The following is a 20,972-nucleotide window of genomic DNA, read 5'->3' on the forward strand; positions in this document are numbered from 1 at the left end:
AAAATGTTAACATAAAGCATTTTCACATCACTTTTTATATGTGTGTAGATTCCATCCAGAACCTCTGGGAGCGCTGGAGCAAGCTTTTCAGGTTCCCTACACCTGGGCAGGTGAGGGAGTCGCTGCTGCTGGATTCAGGGCATATACCTTGCACAAGTGCCCAAGGTCCCCAGACTCTGCAGAAAGACATGTCTCCTCTCAAGGAAAACCCCTTCCGACGGTTTTAGCCACTTCCCAAGGCTCCCCACCCCCAAACAACACCCAGAAGCCTCTGAGGCTATAGGTGTAAAACGCAAGGAAACAAAAAAAGCCCCAAATATGGATGCCTGGTGGAGGGAAAGGAGAGCTCTATGGAGCGGGCAGATTACTAAACAGAGTACGACCTGTGAACACTCAATTTTGTGAAGTTTCCCCTAAAAAAGGGTAAATTCAGAAGGAAAATGAAAACTGCTCAAGTGCCTTCAAGTATATGAAAAGCGTTTTTAAAAGTACAGTTTTAAGTAAAGTATCTCTGTAGCACCTTACAGAAAACAAGACCAATAAATTTCTCAGCGAAGACTTTATTGTTTCAGAAGCTGGTACAAGCACAAATGGCAAAAGCGGATGGAAAATAAAGTTACTGAATTGCTGTGCCACAATACTTAAAAATAACAGACGAGTACTACGGTAACAAAGAGGTCCAGCAATTTCCAAAATAACTTCTGTTCCGTCTGATGAATGAATTCACATACATCTGCTTTCCCAGCTTTAAAAAAATATTATTTTCAGAAGTGTGGCTCTTGAATTAGACATCTTTTAGAAATCAGTGTTCTGTAAAGGAGGCCACATGTCTTTAGATAAATATCAAAAGAAACTGCCAGTTGATGGGCAACATTTTGAGCCCGGAAGAGAGGGATGCGGGCTTCAAAGTTAACATTGCGTCCCAGTTTGACTTTGAAGGAAAATGCAGGTCAGAAATGCTCAAATTGATTCCTTTACCCTTGCTGTTAGCGATAGCGAAAAGCAACTCTTCAGTTAACCTACACTTCAGCATTGCTTCCACAATCTCTTCAAAGAGAAGCAACACTTAGCTGATGGCATTTGTGTGACAGTAGTACAAATACAATATAGTCTGTTGGTAAGTTCCCCAATTGTCTGCAAGGGAAAGCGAAGAGGATCCTAACAAATATCCTTTTAGAGATTTTATTTTATTAGCCATTTCTCTTATCAGTCTGGAGTATGTTACATTCAGTTACCACCGAAGAGTATGCTGTGGAACACAATCTGTTGCAAATAACTTCCAAATACAGCTCCCTTTGACGTTAATTTTGGTTTAAATGCAGCGCCCTTTGGGTCTGCTCCTATATACGGAGTTAAGACCACAACTTCACCATTTAAGAGGAGGAAACTAAACTTACACCGGCTACAAATCTACATATTTTAAAATAAACTTCTTACACATTTCCAAACCCCCCCAAATCAGGGAGAAATGATTTAATGGCATGCAGCAATTTACTTTCCACTGGTGTTAAGATCCAAATCACATTACTCCAAAAACACCTTAAAAGGTCACGTGGAAGTGCTAGGAATATCTGACTGCTACATGAAAGCTGCCTCCAACCCAGCGGCAGTTTTAGGAGATATTATGCGCTAATCAGACAAGCCAAAGTTTTTGGTGAGCTATCAGTTCGGCCTGAGGAAGGAAGTTGCGGTCTATTTTCTCCTGTTGCCACTGCCGGTAGCAAGCATGGTGGCGACTCTGATGAAGATGTTTAGAGTATCCATGTATATACCCATACACCTGAAAGACAAGAGAAACAGCCATTAGGTTAAACAAACTTTCCTTGTCCTCTAGCAAGGAAAAAAGAATGATGCAAATGATTTGGCACAGCAGCCTGGTGTTCAAACTGAAGTCCATTCGTGGTTTTGAGACAAAAACACAGCAAACTAAGTTCACGGACCTTACTAGCGTATACAAACAAATATTAGTGAATACTATCCACAAATGGCTTCCTTCCCAGTCATCCTATTGTATACTCCTTGCTGTCACCAGTACAGTCGTACCTTGGATCCCAAACGCCTTGGTACTCAGGTGTTTTGGAACCCAAACATCCAACGGTGCTTCCAACAAAGCCGCACTTTGGTTTATTATTATTATTATTATTATTTATATCCCGCCCTCCCCTGCCGAAGCCGGGCTCAGGGTGGCTAACAACAATAAAATAATACAACATTCTAAAATCATTTCATTATAAAATTAATTCAAACTTCCAAACATTTTGGAAGTCGAACGGACTTCTGGAACAGATTCCGTACGACTTCCAAGGTACGACTGTATTTGCAAAGCTTTCTTGCAGAATGGCCTGGAAATTGCTCTCCTTAAACTAGGTAACAGCTGTTTCTAAGCCTGTAACACAAAGGGTTGTTTTTACTGGAGATAGCTAATGAAAATCAGAGGTTGTCTATTGCACCCGGCCTCCTGGTGCAGCTGCTCCTCTTCCTAACCTTCTAAGCAGCAATCACTGAAAAGAATGACAAGGCACCCTTTATTAAAAGGTCTATAGACTTCTAAGCAGACCTAAACATAGCATGCACACAGTTTGCTTGTATTCCAGAAAACTAGGATTCTCTAAATGTTTCATGAATTTGCATCACGTTTATAAAGAGGAAGCACTTACATGTTGATGGGGTCATACTTTTGCATCCCTACGCCATACAGCGGTTGAGTTTCTGCACGGTGTACGACTTTCTGGGTGTCATAGAGCAGGAACATGCTGAAAAGTATCAAGCCACCATAAACAGCGACGGAATAGAGGCCGGCACCAAAAGCAGTCGTAGGAGGAAAGAACATCGATCCTGGAAGATATACACAAAGGCTATCAAGAACCAAGTATGCATTTTGGGGACACACACAGTTATGCCACATGCAAACAGTGCTTTCATATGCAAAATGCACCACTGAATGGAAAGCATTATCTAAATAAGATATTGACCATGAAATCACTGAGGACATGTTACTTATAATCAGCCTCCCTTTTTCTAACTTTAGATGTCCGATATTTGCTCTTTACAAGTTCACTGTGGGGCGGCAGGGAGAGCCAGAGCGACACGCAAACCTGAGTAGGTCTAATTTCAAACAGAACATTTTTAATATGCTGAGAAACGTAGATGGCCAACCAGCAGAAATGTATATAACACAAATTTTCGGAACACATTTGTTAAGGAACAGATGGAATGCATAAAGCAAGCTTGATTCTAGGCAGCTCAATCACACTCTACACCCAACATCATCCACTGACCAAGGGAAGAAGCAAGCACGAGGCCAAAGCCCACTCCCAGTGGCGCTCCCATGTTCAGAAACTTCTCACTCGGTGCGCACATAGCCACAGTCGAGAGACCACCAACGATTCCTGCTGTGTACCAAGCAGCTCGAATGAGCAGGGGGCCACCCAGTAGAGTAAGAGGAGCCACAACGGCACCCATGACACCTAAGGAAAGAAAGAGGCACCAATATTAATTCAGTTACTCAACTGCATACATGGCACATCAAGGCTTTTAAGGACTGCGAATAGAAACCGAACTTAGAGGAGCTTAGTCTTGCCATCTATTTAAATCGCCTGTCGCTGTTTTAGTTCGAACTTTTTGTGTTTTACTACACTGTCAGCTGCCCTAGAAACAAATCAGTGTTGTAGGTTTGGGATACAAGTTAGATAAATGGGAATACGTTTGCGGCAAGTTAACTTAGGGTTGCCATACATCCGGACTTTCCCGGACATTACTGGGATGTCAAAGCCACCTTAAGACGTCAACTGAAAAATCACAGTTGAAAAACGCTTTCGGGTTTTCCCTAAAAACAGCTCAACAATTTTGGGGTCTTCCTAAAACAAGCTCAACACCTTTCAGGGTGTCCTGGTTTTTACTTTTTGAAATATGGCAAGCCTAGTTAACTACTGACTGGTGATGAGGCAATCACATTTTCACCCTGCTGCAACATTGGCCTCAAGTACCAATATTTTAAATCACCCCAGGCTTCCTCAGATTGGAGTTTCACGACACCCTGATGAGTCAACAACAACCCAAGTCTACGCTAGATGCCATGAAAATTCTGTAGAACTGAACAGTATGAAACTACAGGGAACAATCCTGACGCGAAAGCTGTGAAGATTTAAATTCGCTAACATGCAACACCACCCTAAAACCCTCTGTGCTTTCAAAGAGGCATGAAATAACCCCAACAGCTGACTAAAAAAAGAAAAAAAACCCTTGCTTTAATTTCTGTATTATTTAATAGACTGATATATAACAACACATCTGGTAGCCAAGGATGACCAGGAATTCCATACAGGTGAGTGGAGAGGGACTCCACACTTCATCACTGCTCTGCCAGCTTGTTTTGTTCTCTGCTAGCATGGAAATGCAACAGGGCAGAGGAGGGAGGATCAACTGCTCTGTTCATCCTTCACCATTCCTATTGGCAGAAGGCATAAAAAAAACCCAAAACCATTTAGCCCCTATCTTTCAGATCTCAGCTTCTAGCTTTCAGATCTCTGTTTCCTGCCTACTGAAAGGTAGTAGCTTCCATTCCTGCACTGGGCTTGGAGCAAGCAGCTTCCTCTTTTCCCTTGCCAGGATGGAAACAAAGGCTACTAGTTTCTCGGCAGGCTTTTAACTTCTGTGAGGTTACTTAGAAGGCTGCGACAAAGTGTTTTTCTTAAGTTCTCAAAGCACTTCACATTATCTCAGCAACTGTTACAACACTGCAAAGGTAAGCCAACATCATTCCTGTATCCGAGACATAGTGGTTTGTTTTAAAGTCCCCAGCAAGTTAGTGCCCGAGATTTGGAGAAGGGAGCAGATTTTAAGCGTTTTATTTTATCAGATGGGATCCAGAGCTGCACAAAACACTTGTGTGCATTTTGGACGTTTAAATGGAAGTGTTTCCCCAAAATGCATGGGAGCATTTTGTGCACAGAAGCTCTGGATCCCATCTGACCCCCCCCCCCCCGACTGCAAGATGTCTATGACAAAAGTGTCTCTCCCTAAATGTAAATGAACTGAGAATAAGACTCTATGAACTAAAAGTGGAGACGAGAGACAGACTGTGAAAGGTACATATGTTTTGTAATAGAAAAATTCCTTAATATATATATTTTTAAAACCCGTGCATGCATGAAGACTGTCCAGCTTCTAGGGGTGCTATTCTTGAGGGATCCAACCTTTGGAGCCGAGGGCTTTGTTGGGGGGGGGCAGAAAGAAATGACACCAGGAGAAGCCAAGATTGCCACATATGGATGTGGAACTGCGTGCATAGTGTTTAGAACCTGGTCACTGCATGCATCTTCACACTAGATGGCATGTGTCTTTAAGGCCAGCGTTTCTGGGTATAGGGCAGTATATACATTCTAACAACAAGAAACCTTGATTGCCTCCCTCTAAATGTATTTTAACCCACCCCTCAGCACTGTTCTACAGCTCCACAGCAAATCAGCTGGATTGTCAAGTATGTTTCTGACTGCAAGTGAGAACTATCCATTCTTCAGCGAATCAATAAATAAATCAGGGAGCTGATCAGGGGAATTCTCAATGCAACTTACATTTGAGGTCAACAACAGCAACAACAATAATTGTTTGGGAAAATCAGAAGCCACCTACCTGCGTGCAGCATCCAAGCCAGATGTTTAGGGACTGGGCTCTGTTCATAATCTATTGATCTAACCAGCATTCCAGCACCAATCATTGCAGCAAATGTCGCACCAATTGCCTGTAAACGATTGTTGTTATTACTAGCAAATTGTTTTATAGTTTTGGGTTTGTTTTTGTTTTTTTACTAAGCATTTTACAGCTGACCAAGGTTCACTTATGATACGGCAATATTCACTCGGGGTCTTTCCCCAGATGACATGGCAGGAAATTATACTTGTGTCACAAAGGTCCTCATCAGGCAGCTTCGTCCAATTCTGCTTTGGCAATGGCTATACTTGGGCAATACATTTGCTTCCTAGCCAGTGTGTTTCAGTCACACATTATCTTGCCGAAACCTTCCACGCAAAGGCAATATTTGACTAAATTAGCGGTGGCTCCCTCTAGTGGGCACAATGGATCTTCAGGTTGTTTTTTTGGCAAGATGGCAGATACTGGGTGTTTTTAAAAGTGAGATTTGAGGCTTATGCTGCAGTCCCATCCATCTCTATTCAAAAATAAATCCCAGAGAATTCAGTGGAGCATATCCCCATCTAACTGGGGTTGGGATTGCAGCATAATGCCAGCATGCGACTGCAAACTCTTCCATTTACTGCCATGTGGTAGAACTAGGTCCCTTGTTTCTCCCCGTCTATTTCCAACCACACTGTTAAAGAAATTAGGAAGATAAGCTTTGAAGGGGCTGTGTTAATAGGCGATTAACCTATAGCAAGCACAGATCTGCTGCCGACCAAGGGCCATCCCTGGCAAAATAAATTATATTCCAACAAGGAATAAGATCTCCTTGTTTCTGAAGAACACGCCTGCCCCCAAAAAGAACATGCAATACTTGTTCCTCACTGTGCGGACAGACTTCAGCATCAGTACTGAAAACCCACCTGTTTTAATTGTTAACTAAGCAGCGTGAGAGAGATTGTGTTAATCCCGGCTCTGTGCAAACCTGGCCGTAAGTGCTTCACTCAGTCTCTCACACATGAAACAACACGTAATCTTTTGACGTTTTTCATTTGGCAAGCGGGCGACTAACTGAGCACGCCTATGCTACAGTTCCCTGGGTTCTCTGTGAGAAGCAGCATCACTCAAATAGGGTCAAAACCATGGGATATTTTATTGAATCCTGCCTACCTATTGGTCTTGCAATTTAGAGAGCCCCTACAGGTTATGAGAAAATTTAACTCAGTCAACAGGAGGTTGAAGAATTCTTTTGAGAGATGCATTCTAACCGATATTAGATAGAGAACACCAAAAAACCCCGAACTTACCAGCCAAGATCCCCTCATCATGAGCCCCATGAGGGCTGGAGATCTGCTAACTAAAACAGCAGACAATGCTGTCAAACCAACACTTCCTGCAAAATACATGTAGGTGGAACGGATTCTGTCTTTCACATACTGCGGCCAGATACTGGAAACAAACAGAATATATTTAAGTTATATGAATATGTTACAGGGGCAAGCAGCAGGTTTGCACTCTGACGGAAGAAAAACTGTTTCAATACTTGCAATCCAGGCTTTCAATGTAATGGGTTTGTGACACTCCCTTTGCTCCCTTAATAAGGCATGTGTTGTGGATATCATGTTAGTTATTAAGGTAACAGTAAAAAATACATTGTGTGGAATCTGAGACCACATTTCCCTGCAACCACATATCTTTGGCCACAGGGTAGTTTTGGATCTCTCAGCTGATTTTTTATCATTTGCCCATTGGGCAATTAATTTTCGTTCACTTTTACATTGTGTGTTAGCAAAAAAAGGCACCCATACAGAGGTATTTTAACAACAAATTTGAGAATAAAAGGTCCTCCTATTTTTCTCTCTCATTTTTTTTTATAGCAACATGCCAGAACCAAAATGGGGTAGGGATGGGGGTAGATTAAGGTGAGAAAATTCTCTTCAATAGAACCATTATCTCTTTTGCTGTAACCATTTCTCCCCAAAATTTCTAGTCAATTGTATTTCTGACTTCAAAACCCAAAATTTCAATGGCTAGTTATGATTTATTTAAAAGACCAATAGCGATCAGAAAAGCACGGAAGTTTCACATATCACACTTCCTCCTTGCATCCTAAACACAGAATAGAGGGAAAATGCATAGACCAACAGAATATGAACAACTCGCATCTAGGATGGGCTGAAGAAGATGCATCTTTAAATGTATCTACATAGCAAGGAAAGCACGGCTTCTTCTGCCCCTACTATACCCAATCTGCTTCCCACAAAACACAGATTCTCTGCTCCACTGCTATTTCAACACCATTTTTCTTGGTTTCATTTTAAAATGATTTCAGTCATTTAGGGGTCACATTATGGATGGGATGGTGCCACTGAGGACAAACGAGGCCTTTTTAGAAAATGAGCTACGTTTCTTTCTTACAATGGTCACATAGATAATCCAAACCTGCCAGGGTTAACTCTATGGATTTAACGTTTTTCAACCGACCCCTAAAAAGTTGCGGGGGGGGGGGGGAATGCCACCGCTGACACCCCCCACCCTAGCCCCCACCTAAACCCTCATTTTGGCTCAGCCTGGGTAACCCGATTCTTGCTGAAACTCTGCCAGTTTCCAGGCTCAAAGCGGGCCTGCTGCCATCACATGACAGAAGCCAGCCAGATCAGGACTGCTTGGCTCCCTTGCTGGCTGAACTCTGCCCCTGAAACATCCTGACTGGTAAAGCTAGACAGCACTGGGTGGAGAAACCTTTCTGCCTCATCCAAACTCCCTCCAGCCCAGCCAAATGGGGGTTTGGGTTGCAGCCAAAACCAGTAGCTTCTGTATCTTTTCGGTCACTGGTTTAGCAGAATCATTAATGACAAATCAAGAGATTCTTTCTGGCTCCGAGTCTCTCGAAGCAGAAGCACCAAACATTTAATCATGGTTTTGTTGTGTTCAGAAAAAGAAAGAAAGAGCGAACTTTCAAAACCACAGCTCTAACTATAGATTGATTTCACTGAAATTGCTTTTAACTGTCTTGTGACCACAAGAACTTGACACATTTTGGGTATTTTACTTACATGGCCTTTTCAATGGCTCCGATCTCATTGGACATCCCCAATCCGTAGTAACAAACTGCCCCAAGGCCGATAGCAGCACCTCCGGCGACAATCCATCTCCCCATTCGATCAACTGGTAAAGAGAATAAAATTAAGCTTACCCCATAAAATGTTTTCCCCATTTTGCAGCAACACCAATGCAATGTTATGATTTCAGAAGTAAGTAGTTTTCTCCTAAGAAATACACATGTTTGAATAGCTGAACAAGTGAGTGGGTTTGTATGATTTATACTGGAAGAAGCAAAGATCACCAGTGTCAAAGCGATGATTCTTTAACATCAACTTTAGAAGACTTCATTTTTATTCTTCTTGAATGAACATTGAAGTTTCTAGCTCTTCACTATGTACTTATGGCCAGAGAACTGAGAGAACTGCCATGCATCCTGTTTACTTTATGCCTATAATCTTTTGCCACGCATACAGAGTTCACTACCAATTGTTTAGAAGGGTAAAAGTTTCATACAATTAATGGCGCAATCCAAACCTTGGCTGCAAGAACCATCACTGCATCTGTAGCTCAGCTGCCCAGCAGTCAGGGTGGAGAAAGACTGCCATGCCAACCTGGAGCAATGGGGCCTGATGCCATCATGAAAAGGCAGTGAAACTGGCTCAGGATCTGACAGATCTCAGGGTGGCTCAGCTCTGGCCCTACCCTGCCTCAGAACCTCACATTATGGAGCTTGCTGCCAGCTGCCATCAGCAGGGATCCCACCTGCACAGGGGCTGGTTGGTGAGACAGCCCAAATCTAACAGTCCTTTGCAAGGGGATCTGGATTGCATTGCAAACTTCTAAAAATAAGGAAACCAAGGACTATTTTAATAGAGCTGCAATAAAATGGCAATTATCCGTAAGCCACAAGGCTGTTCCGAGATTTTGACAAAGAGGAATTGCTTTAAACCACGTTTCCCATGCAGTTCAGAACCACCATGCATACTAATAGGCTATGATGACAATTAGCTCATACTGCTTTGCAATGTATTCCAAAACCTATAATCATTCATCCCGCATGTCTGTTGCTTCATATAATTATATCTAGGCAGAGGCAAGAGGAGGTGGGAATTCTGATGTGAGGACTCAGGCAAGATCACTTATTTGAAAGTCAAATGTCCAAAACAGTGTTTTGCCATGCGATATAAAATAAATGTGGCTTAGCTGGTGAAATTATATTTATATATTCATGGTTTAACAAATGAATGTACTGCAGAGCTCAGGTAGCTATAGGACATAAAACTGGAGTACATGGTCTCCCAGAGGGATCAATGGATGAATCCTGCTGAGAGGCAGGATGCTGTATTCAGGAACCTGGCACAGAGTCCCTGTGCTTACAAGTCCCCGAATCCATCAGAAAGCTCTCAATCATACATATGCTATGTGTGTTATCTATAATGCTAGCCTGGAGTCTTTTTTTCTATTGTACAAAGCAGCCAGTCTTAGGGCAGTCCCTCTCCAATTTTGCCTGGGGCTACTTAAAAGACCTGTGTCCTGAATGGATGGAGAGAGGAAGAGGTTGTGGAGATCACTTCTTCTGCCATCTTATTGTTTTCATTTTTTTATTGTAGCATAAACTGTCAGAAGTTTATTGGCACAAAGTTACTATGAGTGATATCCAACCAAGTTGCCCTCAGACTTAAATCCACTGACACTGTGTGACGGGCCCCATTTAAAGCAGTATCATGTCACTTTAAGCAGTCATGGCTTCTCCCAAAGAATCCTGGGAACTGTAGTTCATTACAGTTGCTAAGAGTTGTTAGAAGACCCTTAATCCGCTCACAGAGCTACAGTTTCCAGAGATTTTTAACCTGGGAACTATAGCTGTGTGAGGGGAATAGGGATCTCTTAACAACTGTCAGCACACTTAACAAACAACAGTTTCCAGCATTCTTTGGGGGAAGCCATAACTGCTTAAAATGATATGATACTGCTTTAAATGTATTAGTGCAACGGGGACCTTAGCTAGATATCACCCTATGTAAATGCAACAAATAAAACAGTTTGCAAGAGGATCATGAATCAAGTTTAAGAGATATTCATTATATCAGTTTTGAAATAAATCAATTAAAAAATTGGCAATTGTGCTTTTATATGCTTTATCTGTATCATGGCTCTTTTTAAAACTTTTAAAAATTAAAGCCGAAAAGTAAAAATACAGAAAGGCATCGATTTGCCTCCACACTACTTTCGAGTGTTGCTTTGCCTCTCCTCTGTCAACCACAGTAAGTGAAATCTGAGAGAGATATACAGGTACCTTTTAACGCTTTCTCCATTGATGGTTCAAAAGCCGCTTCCTTAATTTCTTGACCAGTTCTCCCCTTGCGTACACCAAACCTGGCTTTGGAGGCATATCCCTGTTACAACAAAAGGTAAGGAAAGAAAGACAGAATCTAGATTGCTGTCAAGGGAACGGATGATAAATATGCCTACAGTTAATCTGGAGAAACAGCATACTGCACAACAAAGATCAAATTAGGAGGAGTTGAACAATGGGGAAAGATAGCTGGAGTCTAACCATGCATCACACAATCATCTCCCAGTTTGGATAAATATCAATGTGACAGGCCAAACTTACTCGACTGGGTCATTCACATGCATAACGTATGTATCAGGAGAGGCCGTTCAAACCATGGATAGGGGCATGGACCCCATGATGGGCTAAAAGAGGACCAACAAACTATGAATCCGGCAAAACAAGAGGCCTTGTGAGTGGGTGGTTCCTCAATCCAGAAAACTGGACCACTGACTGCTTGGGACAGGATTGTATTCCCCTTGAAGGAGCATGCGCCTGGTATGAGGGATGCTCCTGTATTCTGTAAGCATCCATATGACCTCCATGGCTAGGAGTGTCTTTTATCAGCTTCAGCTGGTAAGACAGATTTGTCTGTTTCTGGACTGGGATAGTCTGACCACCATTGTCACCATTGTTGATAACCTCCAGAATGCATTACTGCAACGGGCTCCATGTGAGGCCACCCTTGACGTTGGCCCAGAAGCTGAAGTTAGTGCAAAATGGAGGAGCACAACTACTCACTGGGGCAGATAATGTTACACTACTGCTGAAAGAATTGCACTGGCTGAAAATGAGCTAACATGCTATGTTTAATATGTTGGTACTGGCACATAAAATCCTATACCTGCTCCATCACTGTGATCTGCAGGAGAGGATGCTCTGTAGATACAATCTTATTGACAGCTCTATTTTACAGGGTACGAATCAGAATATCAGACCAGCACCACCTCTGCTGTCCCCTCAGCATCTACAGAAGACCACTCTCTTTCAACAAGCTTTTCTCGCACTCTGCATCTGTACTGTAACTATTTAAAGCTGTTTTTATATGTGGAATTGCTAAATGTTTGCTTTGTTTTTAATTCTGGGTCTGTTTCACATGCTGCTGTTTTTACACGATTCCTCTTTTATGTTTACAACCATTTTGTTTTATATAATTGTATACTTTATTGTAGTAACTCGCGCTGGGACCTTAAAGTAAACAGCAGGCAGGAATCTATTAAAGTAAGTAAATAAATTCCACATTGGAGCATACCACTAAGAAGTGGGGCCCATGAAGATAGTTGTGGGGTGCGCGTGCGTGCAAAGACAGGGCAGATTTTGGGCTGGCTTTGATGTAGCTGCATGAACATGTCAAGTTGTGCTGCCTTTACCCATACTCTGCAGGGCTAGAGCTATAAAACAGAAACTGTCCAAACGTAAAAGTTATGGTTTTCTGTTCACATGAAAGGCTTCCAAGGATTAAGATCTTGGAGCAGATCCGTATGGTTTTAAGAAGCAAAAAATAGGCTACTTTAATTCATGTACTGAATGTATTAACTTGCACATAAACTGTTTTTAAAAGAGAAATCTTAAAACTAGTATAAGATTCCAAAGAGACACCTACCTTAGAAGGCTGCAAGAGCCAATGCTGTGTCTTTAGAGAAGAATTTCTCAGTGCAGGTGAAGCCTGAAGGTGTGCAGGCCGTAGGCAAGGGAGAGCCCGAAGGCACACTAACCTTGCTGCCAACATCGCTGTGGTCGTCAATGGCAAAATTTTACCTGTAACAACAACATGTAAGAGAGTTACATAACAGCAACTGCACTGCAAAGCACAGCATGGAGCCAAAAAATAATAATTGCTAACATCACTATATAAAAGAAAGTGGATATAGGGAGCTGCTTCAAATCATCTCTCCACTTAACTGTTGAACCCAACAGTGTCTACTCTGGCTGGAAGCAGCTCTTCAAGGTCCAGCACATTTTTACCTGGATATCCCAAGGATTCAAGACATAGGTAAGGTAAAGGTAAAGGACCCCTGGACAGTTAAGTCCAGTCAAAGGAGACTATGGGGTTGCGGTGTTTATCTCGCTTTCAGGCCGAGGGAGCTGGCGTTTGGACAGCTTTCCAGGTCATGTGGCCAGCAGGACTAAACTGCTTCTGGCACATGGAACACTGTGACAGAAACCAGAGGGCAAGGAAACACTGTTTACCTTCCCACCACAGCTATACCTATTTATCTACTTGACTGGTGTGCTTTCAAACTGCTAGGTTGGCAGGAGCTGGGACCGAGCAATGGGAGCTCACCCTGTCGCAGGTATTCGAACGGCCAGCCCTCTGATTGGCAAGCCCAAGAGGCTCTGTGGTTTAGACCACAGCACAACCTGCATCAAGACATACATGAACTGGGAACCTTCAAAATGTAAAGCATGGACACAAACAATGTGCTACAGCCCATCCCCCTTTATGAATGAAAAGAATCAAACTTCGATAAAAAATTAAATTAGGACAGCAGACTGCCTTGAGTAGTAGTAGCTTTTTGTTTCGTTTTTGTGCGTGAAAAAAATAAAGTTTACTCTGCCACTTTTGATTTTGTTCAACTCAGTTGCTGGGAAATGGCAACGTTTTAAAAAGGTATACGACAATGTTTCTCTGGAAGTTGTCGCTGCAAGGCAGGAGCTGGAAGATGGCCACTTCCAGGCAAGGCGAGCTTTCCCAAAAGGTTTCATTTGCCACCCTGGTCATGTCCAGCTGCTGATGACATTATCCCCAGCAGCTGAGCTTCTCCTCCTTGCAGTTCTGTTTGCTGTGTTTTTATGGAGAGCCGGAAAGGGAGAGGATCCCAGCAGCAGAGTAGAATTCAAACCATTGTGATGCCACCATCTCTTAGGGATTCCACAGCCTGATAATCTGCCCTCAGAATAGTGCAAGCTAAGTTTCAGTTACATTAGCTGCTGTGGAATTTTAAAGTGGAAATGCACATTTAGGAGAGGGATAAGCAACTCTTTGGCCCTCCAGATTTGGGATTCTCATTGGGTATGATGGGGGGGGGGTTGTGGTCCTATAACAGAGGGCCACAGCTTCTACATCTCTCATCTACAAGGAATAAAGGAAAGACTTTATTTTGTTATTCCTAGTTTAAGCTAAGCAGAGGCAAGACTACTCTGTTTTCACCCAGACTTTCCAAGGGAAAGGGGGTGGAAAGGCAGAAAGAAGAAAAGAGAAACTAGGCAAACTGGAGTAAATATGACCCTCGCTTTGCCCCTTTACGTCATTTTTCCATGTTGTTATTCTCAATCAGAAGCACATGGGAAGAAATACTCATTAATGAAAATATACACAACCTCTTTGAAATTTAAAATGTGGCCATATACAGTGGTACCTCGCGTTAAGAACTTAATTCGTTCTGGAGGTCCATTCTTAACCTGAAACTGTTCTTAACCTGAAGCACCTCTTTAGCTAATGGGGCCTCCCACTGCCATCACGCCGCCGCTGCGCAATTTCTGTCGTCATACTGAAGCAAAGTTCTTAACCCGAGGTAATATTTCTGGGTTAACAGAGTCTGTAACCTGAAGCGTCTGTAACCCGAGGTAGCACTGTAGGCAGACTTGCAAGTCTGGCTGATCCCCAGAAACAGAACAGGGTCAGTAGAATACAAGAACCAAAAGGGTTTGTTGGAACGTGGTGAATACAGTTCTGAACTTTTCCAAAAGCTTCAAGCAAGTAAAGACTTTTTGTGTCCCGGGCAAAACACACACCAACCCAGTAAGCTGTTTAAGAGGCTGTAATTTAAATGACAGCCAAATAAAAGTGGCAAGGATTGCAGAGCTGTGTCACTAATACTTCCCATCCACTTTAAACCTGTTACATGGTTGCTACTGATCCCTTGAGGCTAATCCACAAAAATTACAGAAATATTTAACTTTCACCATAAACAAACAAAAAAAACACTATCCGGGGAAGAGCTGAAGTCACAAGCTGGGTTGCTAATTTAGCCTTAAACTGGAGAAATCAGAAAAAAGCAGACACATGATAACTCTCTCTTTATCCAAGGTTTTTAGAATTTAGCAGATTTTTTTTAAAAATAAAACAAATCTTGTGAAGAGAAAGGAAAAGAAATGGGAAACAAGTTGTGGTTGTTTAGCAACCACAAGTTAGATAAAATCAGTCCTTCTGTGAATAAGACCCATGAAATAATTTCTAAGGAACTAGGTAAGGGGAAGGAGGGGTAGTAATATGCATTTTCATGTTATACTCATAAGTGAACAATACCACAGTCTGTATTTGCTATGAAAAACTGTCCAGTGGGTTTCAAATCTATTATACATCTGAGCCTCTGGCAGTCAGTACTGAAAAGCCTCATTTTGGTTACAAACCGTACTTACTTCTGATTAGTAATACATAGGACTGCAGTGCAGATACACTTTTTGAAAGGCTCATGTATGTATAAGAAATAAATCACAAAAATTTTGTTAAGATTTTGCCATACATCCTGGAATTTGCTTCCGAAAATGGAATCCTGGATTATTTTTTTGAAATTGGGCAAATGTCCTGGAAAACCAGCAAAATTGAACCAAAAATGCTTTTCAAAAGCTCCAAAATCCAAAAAACTCTTGTAACTTTTACAAAAAAAGCTGATAGTTGTTAGTTCCCTTCAAAAACAAAAACAAGCTCAATAACTTTGTCCTGAGTTTCACTTTTGGAGATATGGCAACGCTAGGTTTGTCAACAACCTTTGTTGCTCAACAATTTTGGTGGTTTCCTTAAAAAAAGAAAAAAAGAAAACTTTTAGGATGTCCTGGTTTTTACTATTTGAAATACGGCAGCCCTAGTTAAGACCTTCTTAAAGACAAGAGGGAGCAGCTACAGATGAAGGGAACACAGTAACCATGTATTATCTAATATCAAGTAAATGCTGAGTCAAGGCTGTATGATGTAATAAGGAGAAAGACATGCATGCATACAAGGACACCCACCAAGTCTTGTAATCCTCAAAATAGAGGAATAGAGATTGATGCTGCAACTTTCAACCAAAATAACATTTCTGTGGTGTCCCCACAGTTGCTAAATGTACCAAATGCAAAGAATCAGCAAGAACGGGCAATTTCTTAGCAGAACCAGTCACTTTTATTCTTTCAGTTGCTGTCCTACATGGGCTTGGAGCAGTGTTCGAAACTCACACTGTACTAGGCGCATTTTGCGATAGGGAATTTCATTAGCGCAAGCAGTTTCTGAGCTCTGGGTGCAGTACTGCGCCTAAGATTTCAGATTAAAACTGCAAAGTCAGAGAAAAGAATGACCTTTTTCTGCCTCTCCACTTCCAGCTACTCTCTGAAGACTAGAAAAGTGACTCTCTTAAGAATATTAGGGGGATGAACAGAGGAAGGACTAGACCAAATGAAAAATGAACATACAGTGGTGCCTCGCAAGACGAAATTAATTCGTTCCGCAAGTCTCTTCGTCTTGCGGTTTTTTCGTCTTGCGATGCACGGTTTCCCATAGGAATGCATTGAAAATCAATTAATGCGTTCCTAGGGAAACCGCCTTCAGACCAGGTCTGGGGACAGTCTGTCCCCGGACCTCTTCTGAAGGCTGGGGGGCGGGGACAAGGGCTTTTCTTCCCACCCCCAGCATTTTAAAAAACCTGGGACAGCGGAGGACTTCTCCGCTGTCCGGGGCGATTTAAAAGCCCCTGGGAAGGCAGGCAGGGGGGACAAAGACTTTCGCCCCCCGCCCGCCTTCAGAAGGTGTTCCCGCCCCCCGCCCGGCTTCGCAGCAGCGCTACGAAGCCCGGCGGCTGGGGCAGGTGTTCCCGCACCCCCACCCTGCTTCGGAGCAGCGTTCCGAAGCGGGGTGGCTGGGGCAGGTGTTCCCGCCCCCCGCCCGGCTTCGCAGCAGCGCTACGAAGCCCGGCGGCTGGGGCAGGTGTTCCCGCCCCCCGCCCGGCTTCGCAGCAGCGCTACGAAGCCCGGCGGCTGGGGCAGGTGTTCCCGCCCCCCCACCCCGCTTCGGAGCAGCGTTCCGAAGCGGGGTGGCTGGGGCAGGTGTTCCTGCCCCCCCGCCCGGCTTCGCAGCAGCGCTACGAAGCCCGGCGGCTGGGGCAGGTGTTCCCGCCCCCCCACCCCGCTTCGGAGCAGCGTTCCGAAGCGGGGTGGCTGGGGCAGGTGTTCCCGCCCCCCCGCCCGGCTTCGCAGCAGCGCTACGAAGCCCGGCGGCTGGGGCAGGTGTTCCCGCCCCCCCACCCCGCTTCGGAGCAGCGTTCCGAAGCGGGGTGGCTGGGGCAGGTGTTCCCGCCCCCCCGCCCGGCTTCGCAGCAGCGCTACGAAGCCCGGCGGCTGGGGCAGGTGTTCCCGCCCCCCCCACCCCGCTTCGGAGCAGCGTTCCGAAGCGGGGTGGCTGGGGTAGGTGTCCGGGATCTCTTTTGAAGCAAGCGGCTGCGGAGAGACGCGATCTCCCCGCAGCCGCTTGCCTCAAAAGAGGTCCGGGATCTCTTTTGAAGCAAGCGGCTGCGGAGAGACGCGATCTCCCCGCAGCCGCTTGCTTCAAAAGAGGTCCGGGATCTCTTTTGAAGCAAGCGGCTGCGGAGAGACGCGAAAGAGCTGCCCCCGGACCTCTTTTGAAGCAAGGGGCGGTGGGGAGAAGCGATCTCCCCGCCGCCCCTTGCTTCAAAAGAGAAGACCCGCTGTCCCCGGGGCAAGCTTCGTTTTGCGAAGCAAGCCCATAGGGAAATTCGTCTTGCGAGGCAACTCCAAAACGAAAAAACCTTTCGTTTTGCGAGTTTTTCGTCTCGCGAGGCGTTCGTCTTGCGGGGTACCACTGTAATATTTTAGCTGCAGTTCATTCATTTTCAGCTTTGTATTATTCTTATTAAAAAAGAGTGCCTGGACATTCTGTTGTTGCGCCCATTACTTAGGCTAGGTTTGCCCTACGGTCAGGAAAATTCCTGACATGTCCTGGTTTTGGGGTACAAAAATGGTGTTGGGGGGATTTTGCTGGTAGCAAAATGTCATGGGAAACCTGGCTATATGGCAATGCGATGGGAAACTTCCCCCCAAAAGCTTAATAATTTGCGTTTGTTTCCCCCCCAAAACTCCTCAATTTTGTTGGGTTTCTTAAAAGAAGCTCCACAATTTGGGTGGTTTCTAATAAAAAAACGGTCCACAATCTTGTGGGTTTTACTAAAAGAAAGCTCAACCATTTTGGTGGGTTTCCTTAAAAAAAGGGGGAGCAATGCTCCACAATCTTGGTGGATTCCTAAAAAAAAATGCTCGACAGTTTTGTTGGTTTTCAAAAATAAAGCTCGACAATTTTGCTGAGTTTCCTAAAATAAAGCTTCACAATTTTGGCGGTTTCTAAAAAAAAAATTAAGCTCCACAATCTTGGTGGGTTTCCTTAAAAAAATGAAAAAAAAATCTCCACAATCTTGGTGGAGTCCTAAAAAAAAACAAAAAACCTCGACAATTTTGTTGGTTTTCCAAAATAAAGCTCGACAATTTTGGTGAGTTTCCTAAAATAAAGCTTCAAAATTTTGGAGGTTTCTAAAAAATAAGCTCGACAATCTTTGTGGGTTTCTAAAACAAAGAAAAAACCCTCCACAATTGGTGGAATTTTACTTTTGGAAACATGGCGAGCCTAAGTGCCATTGAGCTAATATCTGCGTATACGCATCTGCGTGTATCTTCGCTTCCTCACACGGGGACTATTCCCACCCGTCCCTCTCCTACCTGTGAACACGGAACCCCTCCCGGAGCAAAGAACGGCCACAGGTGGAAGCGCTGCCCGCCCCCCGCCAAAATAAACCGATTCCACGCCGAATTCCGACCTCACTCACCTACCACCGTCCCTCTCGCCCCGCGTTTGACACCAGGAAACGGCGGCGGCGCAAAGCCTTCTGGGAAGAGCGGCTCTGCTCACGCGCACCTCTGTTTTCCGCCTCTCCCTCGTAAGGCTCGGCCGGCCATTTTGACTGAGGGCAAACTAGGACGCTTCCCTTCTCGACGTCACGACGAAAGGCCGATGCCGTCGCCGCGGAAACGCCTAGAGCGTGCGTCACGCGGACGGGGGGGGGGAGCATCCATCTTCGTTCCGGGTATGGGAAGCTCCGGGCCGCCATGTTGGATAAGGGCAAGCGGCTCTGGGTCGCTTTGTACGGGGGGCGGAGAAGAAATGTGCAAACGAACAACCAGCAAATGCAGAATTTTTTTAAGTTCATTTATGATTTTCATCTTTTTAAGTTCATTTATTATTTACATTTACAACAAATAAACATTGCAACAGAGAAAACGAAACAACCATAAATTATTTTATTTTATTTTTTGAAAAAGCAGCTCCCCTCCCCATCTCTCTGCAGTTCCTTGAATTTATTTCCTCCCCCACCCCGGATCTCCCAATTAACTCTAATTATCCCTTTTCTCATCTATTTCATATATGTTTTAAGAACTGCAAGTTTCTGCAATAATCCTGCTAATGTCTTAATTTGTTTGCAATTTATTTATAAATATACAACAGACGATGTCCATCCCTTACTAAAAAGTCTTAATTTCTTATTTTGCCAGCAAGTTTTGCCATTTCTGCATAGCCCGTTCTTCTCTTGTTGGGACTTCTTTGTTCTTGTGGCAGTAGCTGCATACGTACATAAATTTCTATATTGTTTAGGTAATTCTGCTCCTATACTCCCCAAGAGAAAAGCTTTTTTTTAAAAAACGCGCACGAAATGTTATCTTAAACATCTTTTTCACTTCATTATATATCATTTCCCAATAAGCTTTAACCTTATTGCAAGACTATTGCATATGGAAAAAGGTTCCTTCTTTCTCTTTACATTTCCAACACTTAATCGATTTGGATTTGTACATTTTTGCCAATCTGCTAGGTGTTTGGGCACCATCTATATAACATTTTCACATAATTTTCTCTTAAACCATAACCTGCTGTCAATTTTATACCCATGTTCCAAAAGCAGCATCTTCACCAGCTTCCATAAAAGCAGGAGACTGGCTAAAGAGGGACAGCGCTTACAGGAAATCGGCTGTATTTAAAGGAAAATGAGCATATGGAATTCAAGTGCCTCTGAGCATACGTCCCGGATTTCTGTCTTTTTTTAAAAAAATACTTTTCAAGTTTACACATTTCACTAATTTTATACATTTCTCTAATTTTACAATCATTTTGACATTTCAAAACCTGGCTTCCTTCCCCCTCTTTCTGCAGTTCCTTAAATTTATTTTTAATATCTTCTGCATAGCCAAATTAACTAAATTAAGGTTTTCTCTTCTCTTCTCCTCCAGAAAAGGAGCGAGGGGGGGCAGAGTGCCCCTAGACATGTGCAGAGTGCCTGCCCTTTGCAAGGGGGGCCAATGGTGAAAATGGTGCCAAACGGTGGCTGTGAACATGTGTAGCTCTTTTTCGCAAAAGCTAAAAAGAAACAAACAAGCCAGAACCCACAGATATAGAGATTGCCTCTGAGCTTGTTGCAACTAGAAGGTTGCATTGAAAAAGGCATCTTATTCAAAACAGATAAACTGCAGTTCGGAAAAAACCTGGTAAATGCAAACACCTTTTTCTTGCTTTATAGTATCGGCAACTGGCCAATACGCCACTTTCTGGTTGTGAAAAATAGAACACACGTATGGTAGTTGTGGTTCGTACATTTTATGAGCGGAACAAAATTACTTTTTCTTCCTGCAAGTGTAACTCAATTTCTAAGCTGAAGACCATTAAGGATAAATTCAAATTTTAGGTTTCTGCTGGAGTTGGAAATCCATAAACCTTTGGAGATCCACAGGATCCTCGTCCCTGCTTTATAATCTGCTCCAGATGTTTCCTAGCAGCAGTTATTGGGCAGTCTGGTTTGTAAAATTTCGATTCTAGGCCAGAGAGATTTTCAGATTGCCAGCGGTGCATCCATTTGCAAGCGAATACCAAGTGTGCTTGCCCTGCCTAGCTCTGATATTTTCATTGTGTCGTGGTGTTAGACTACCC

General features: G+C 43.5%; 1 protein-coding gene and 1 long non-coding RNA gene across 5 annotated transcripts; one reads left to right on the forward strand and one right to left on the reverse strand.

Moving 5' to 3' along the window:
• The first annotated feature begins 188 nt into the window (after positions 1-188).
• LOC309370665 lies at positions 189-1,434 on the forward strand. The gene is made up of 2 exons (XR_014168632.1): positions 189-401; positions 434-1,434. It is a non-coding gene; the product is annotated as an uncharacterized lncRNA (long non-coding RNA).
• Positions 545-18,978, reverse strand: GHITM (growth hormone inducible transmembrane protein). 4 transcript variants are annotated; one of them, XM_081912574.1, is made up of 9 exons: positions 18,823-18,978; positions 12,618-12,772; positions 10,976-11,075; positions 8,691-8,802; positions 6,942-7,083; positions 5,632-5,740; positions 3,279-3,467; positions 2,658-2,835; positions 545-1,780 (listed from the first exon to the last, which is right to left on the reverse strand). In XM_081912574.1, the coding sequence occupies exons 2-9, from the start codon at positions 12,741-12,743 to the stop codon at positions 1,693-1,695; spliced, it is 1,044 nt and encodes a 347-aa protein (XP_081768700.1). In that variant the 5' UTR covers positions 12,744-12,772; positions 18,823-18,978; the 3' UTR covers positions 545-1,692. The 4 variants fall into 4 exon arrangements, with proteins under 4 accessions (XP_081768700.1, XP_081768703.1, XP_081768701.1 ...); XM_081912577.1 differs by having other exon boundaries at positions 18,814-18,894; XM_081912575.1 differs by having other exon boundaries at positions 18,716-18,841.
• Positions 18,979-20,972: the final 1,994 nt, after the last annotated feature.

Source organism: Podarcis melisellensis, assembly GCF_964234715.1.
Source record: "Podarcis melisellensis genome assembly, chromosome: 5".
NCBI classification, from domain to species: Eukaryota; Metazoa; Chordata; class Lepidosauria; order Squamata; family Lacertidae; genus Podarcis; species Podarcis melisellensis.

What these genes read in the sequence shown, in the direction of transcription:
- GHITM (XM_081912574.1), bottom strand. Translation starts at nt 12,743, where the DNA reads ATGTTGGCAGCAAGGTTAGTGTGCCTTCGGGCTCTCCCTTGCCTACGG. An exon ending in GGCTCTTGCAGCCTTCTAAG is followed by an intron (nt 11,076 to 12,617) that starts GTAGGTGTCTCT and finishes TTGTTGTAACAG; the next exon opens with GGATATGCCTCCAAAGCCAG. An exon ending in GGCTTGGATGCTGCACGCAG is followed by an intron (nt 3,468 to 5,631) that starts GTAGGTGGCTTC and finishes TTCTTTCCTTAG; the next exon opens with GTGTCATGGGTGCCGTTGTG.